Raw genomic sequence first — 4434 nt, 5'->3', positions numbered from 1 at the left:
CCCTCCTCCCCGCTCCGCCGCCCGCGCCCAGTGCATCTACTCCCTCCCCACGTCACTCGCCAGCGCGCCATGCAAATCACCGCCGCCGCCAGCTCCCATTGGCCGCGGCGCGCTCATTTAATGGCAGCCCGGGCCCGGCGTATGGCTGCTGGGCCCCGCGCGCCGCCGGCCCCGCGTGCGCCTCTGCTCCGAGCGCACGGCTCCGGGCAGGCAGCGGGCAGCCAGTCCCGGGCTCGGCGGCCCCGACTCTCTGGGCCTCTCCGCCCGCCCGCGCTCCTTCCGCTGTCCCTGGCCCCCCTCCCTGGCTGCATCGCGATCGCCCCCTCCGGGGCCCCCTCCGCTTTCCCCTCGGCGCCTGTCTCCCCCCCGGGCACCTGGGACTAGCACATGCCCAGCGCACGCGGCACGCCGCCCTGCTAGAAGTTGCAGCCCCCGAGTTGAAGGCCGCCGAGGACCGAGCACAGGAGGAAGGAGATAGCGCGCGGCAGCGGTCGGCTCGGAGAAGACCTCAAACCCCGGACCCGGCCCAGCGCACTGCTCCGGCCCGGAAAGTGGAGCCGCAACTTGGCCACGACTGCACCTGTTTGCACCTTACCGCCGAAGGCGACCCGGCTGCGGTGGCGGCGAAGACTGCGACCCCGACCGTTGGCCTCTTTGGCAAGTGGTTTGTGCACGAGGAGAAACTTTCCACCTGCAAGCCTAACCGGCGCTGAGTGCGTGCGTTTTTGCCTCTTTTTTGTTGTTGTTGCCTCCACCCCCCCCCATTCTTCTCTCTGCTCTAGGAACCCCCTACGTCTCCCTGCGTTTGAACTCCTCTCCACCTCCCCCCACCCCAGCCGTCTATGCTCCAGGTCCTCTCCTCGCGGTGCTGGTGAACCCGCGAGCCGCCCCGATGTACAGCATGATGATGGAGACCGACCTGCACTCGCCCGGGGGCGCCCAGGCCCCCACGAACCTCTCGGGCCCGGCTGGGGCGGGCGGTGGAGGAGGCGGGGGCGGCGGCGGGGGCGGCGGCGGAGGCGCCAAGGCCAACCAGGACCGGGTCAAGCGACCCATGAACGCTTTCATGGTGTGGTCCCGCGGGCAGCGGCGCAAGATGGCCCAGGAGAACCCCAAGATGCACAACTCGGAGATCAGCAAGCGCCTGGGGGCCGAGTGGAAGGTCATGTCCGAGGCAGAGAAGCGGCCGTTCATCGACGAGGCCAAGCGGCTGCGCGCGCTGCACATGAAGGAGCACCCGGATTACAAGTACCGGCCGCGCCGCAAGACCAAGACGCTGCTCAAGAAGGACAAGTACTCGCTGGCCGGCGGGCTCCTGGCGGCCGGCGCGGGCGGCGGCGGCGCGGCTGTGGCCATGGGCGTGGGCGTGGGCGCCGCGGCGGTGGGCCAGCGCCTGGAGAGCCCGGGCGGCGCGGCGGGAGGCGGCTACGCGCACGTCAACGGCTGGGCCAACGGCGCTTACCCCGGCTCGGTGGCGGCGGCGGCAGCGGCTGCGGCCATGATGCAGGAGGCGCAGCTGGCCTACGGGCAGCACCCGGGCGCGGGTGGCGCGCATCCGCACGCGCACCCTGCGCACCCGCATCCGCACCACCCGCACGCGCATCCGCACAACCCGCAGCCCATGCACCGCTATGACATGGGCGCTCTGCAGTACAGCCCCATCTCCAACTCGCAGGGCTACATGAGCGCCTCGCCCTCGGGCTACGGCGGCCTCCCCTACGGCGCCGCGGCCGCCGCCGCCGCTGCCGCGGGTGGCGCTCACCAGAACTCTGCCGTGGCGGCGGCGGCGGCGGCAGCGGCCGCGTCGTCGGGCGCCCTGGGCGCGCTAGGCTCGCTGGTCAAGTCGGAGCCCAGCGGCAGCCCGCCAGCACCAGCTCACTCTCGGGCGCCGTGCCCCGGGGACCTGCGCGAGATGATCAGCATGTACTTGCCCGCCGGCGAGGGTGGCGACCCGGCGGCGGCCGCTGCGGCCGCGGCGCAGAGCAGGCTTCACTCGCTGCCGCAGCACTACCAGGGCGCGGGCGCGGGCGTCAACGGCACGGTGCCCCTGACGCACATCTAGCGCTGCCGGGACGCCGGGGACACTTCGGCCCGCGGCCGGAGAGTCGGTGACCACCGAGCTCACGGCCCGCACCAAGGCTTCCGCCAGACCCGGCGCGGCCTTGCTTTTGTACAGACGTTTCCACGTTCTTGTAAAATGAAAACGCTGGAGACGAACACCAGGTGACACATGCTCCCCACTCACCTTTCCAGGAGTCCCTGGGACCACTAGGCGCTGACACAAGGCTTGCGTTTTAGACTGAACTTGGGTGTTTTATTGAGACTTTTTGTACAGTATTTATCATCCATGGAGGAGAGGACAAAAAGACAAAAAAAGAAAAAAAATCAAACGAGGGGCGATGCCAACTTTTGTATCACGGCCGGCGCGCTTTCACCCTGCATTGCTTCCTGGCGGCGTGGATTGCCCGAGGCCAGTGATGGGGAGCTAGTCTCGTTTGTTATAAATGTAGTAAGGCAGATCCAAACATTTACAAGGTTTTTGTAGTTGCTACCGCTCTTTTGGGTTGGTTTGTTAATTTATACAAAGAGGTTAACACCCCCCCCTTTCAGGTGACGGAGTTATATTCTGGGTTTTGTAAAACTTTCTGTATCTCGGCATTTCCATTTTTTTTTTTGGTTTTGTATTATTTCATGTAAATGCATTGTGAAATTTTTGTTTTAGGCGTTGCGGTGCGGGGAGGAGGAGTCAGATTATGTACATAGTTTCCTAAAAAGCCTTTCTTCTAAAAACGAAAAAAGAACCTCCCAAAAAAATTGTATTGAATTTTGAGTCAATAAATTTAAGAGAGAAAAAGCCCACTTTTCCCCATAAATTTGAAACGTGCTAATTTTATATGCATGTTTTATGAGTTCAAAGTACAATTAGTAAATCCAGAGGAGGAGAAAGAAATTATCAGCATGAACTAAATGTAAGGGAATCCCAGGGGCATGGAAGTAGGATTTTCATGGAGCTTTATTCAATGGAAGGGAAGAAAGTTAAAATCCATAAATTATTTTGTATAGTTGAAGTGTTAATATGGAACGAGGAATAATTACAAAAATACCTTCTTTTGGTCTGGCCCGGCAAGTGCCTGCGGCAAGGGCGGGTTTTGCGTTTCCTTGCTGCAAGCTTTGAGTCCTCCACCTGGAGGGGCATCTGCAGGGCAGGTGGGTCCGGAGGAGGAAGGAGGAAAGGAAGACCCCCACGGCGGGACTAGGCCAAGGATTGGGACAAAGGCCATGGCGGGGACAAGGGAGCCCTCAATTCCCCAGCAATTAAGATTGGGAGCAGAAATTATTTGAATGTGGTTCAAGGAAACACAATCGCTCAACCAAAATGTACTGCAGCTGAGCCCCCCTCCGTCCCCTCTCTGCCTCTTTCTCCTTGGGAATTGGGCACAATAATTTTGCCGGATTTTCACACACAAAAAAATATCGACCACCCTCCTTCCCCCACGTGAACTGGGATGCAAGTTGCTAACAGATGTGAACGCAAAATGCCGTTTATTATTCCTTATGAGATCTTGAGGTTGTTTGATGCTTTAAATTTTTTAATTATATTTTTTCTAGGTGTTTATTGGTACATTGCAGTTTTTCTGAAATTTAAAGTTTTCTGTAAAACTTTGTCTTCAAGTAATCTGACAGCATTAAATATTGCATTTAAAAGTTATACTGTAGCAAATACATTTTGAAATTAATCACAATGTTAAGATGAAATTATATTTTTGAAAAAAAAACCCACTTTAAATCCAGATTGAAATATGTTGGTTTCTGCAGCCTTAGGCTTCTCCCCTCATTTTCTCAACATCTTTTCTTGTCCTGGAATGAGTATGGACTATCCATCCAAAAGTGGGCCTATGCCATCAGTTTAATGAGAACTGAATTCAGCCTGCATCCGAGAATAGCTTTAAGTATAATGCTAATCTGACAATTGATATGTGTAATTTTTTGGAGTCATTTTGATAATTTTGCTTAAACCACTCATTCGTTAAAGTGATTGCAAAATATGCAAGAATGATGTCCACTGCTTTCTAACAAGATAATAAAAGCCCCCTCCCCTTTTCTTTTTTTCATTTTTTTTCTTTTAGCAATTTGATCCTTTGTGAAGCAGTTGTTTCCAAAAGTGTCTGCATGCATATGGATTGCTGAGCGGAGCAGCACCTTGAGATAGTCTGGGAACAAGTGCCACACCAATCCCCTCTGGGAGAAGCTTCGGGAAAGTCTATAGAGCTCTGTCTGTTAAGTCACCAGGAGCTTCCAGAGCCCTGTTTACTCTGAAATATAGAGACTTAAAGAACTCTCTCTGAGAGTCTTTCACTGATGCCCATTCTCAGCTTGTCACCCATGCTCACCCTTGTGTCTATGTCCAGTTATTGGCATCTAAATCTGGGCCCA

The 4434-nt window shown here is 56.3% G+C and overlaps 1 protein-coding gene across 1 annotated transcript; it reads left to right on the top strand.

Moving 5' to 3' along the window:
- The first annotated feature begins 892 nt into the window (after positions 1-892).
- Positions 893-2062, top strand: SOX1 (SRY-box transcription factor 1). Its single transcript, XM_069467027.1, has one exon. The coding sequence runs from the start codon at positions 893-895 to the stop codon at positions 2060-2062; it is 1170 nt and encodes a 389-aa protein (XP_069323128.1).
- The last annotated feature ends 2372 nt before the right edge of the window (positions 2063-4434 follow it).

Source organism: Eulemur rufifrons, chromosome 4 (genome assembly GCF_041146395.1).
Source record: "Eulemur rufifrons isolate Redbay chromosome 4, OSU_ERuf_1, whole genome shotgun sequence".
Classification (NCBI taxonomy): domain Eukaryota; kingdom Metazoa; phylum Chordata; class Mammalia; order Primates; family Lemuridae; genus Eulemur; species Eulemur rufifrons.
This window is presented reverse-complemented; position numbering and strand designations above follow the sequence as displayed.

What these genes read in the sequence shown, in the direction of transcription:
- SOX1 (XM_069467027.1), top strand. Translation starts at nt 893, where the DNA reads ATGTACAGCATGATGATGGAGACCGACCTGCACTCGCCCGGGGGCGCC.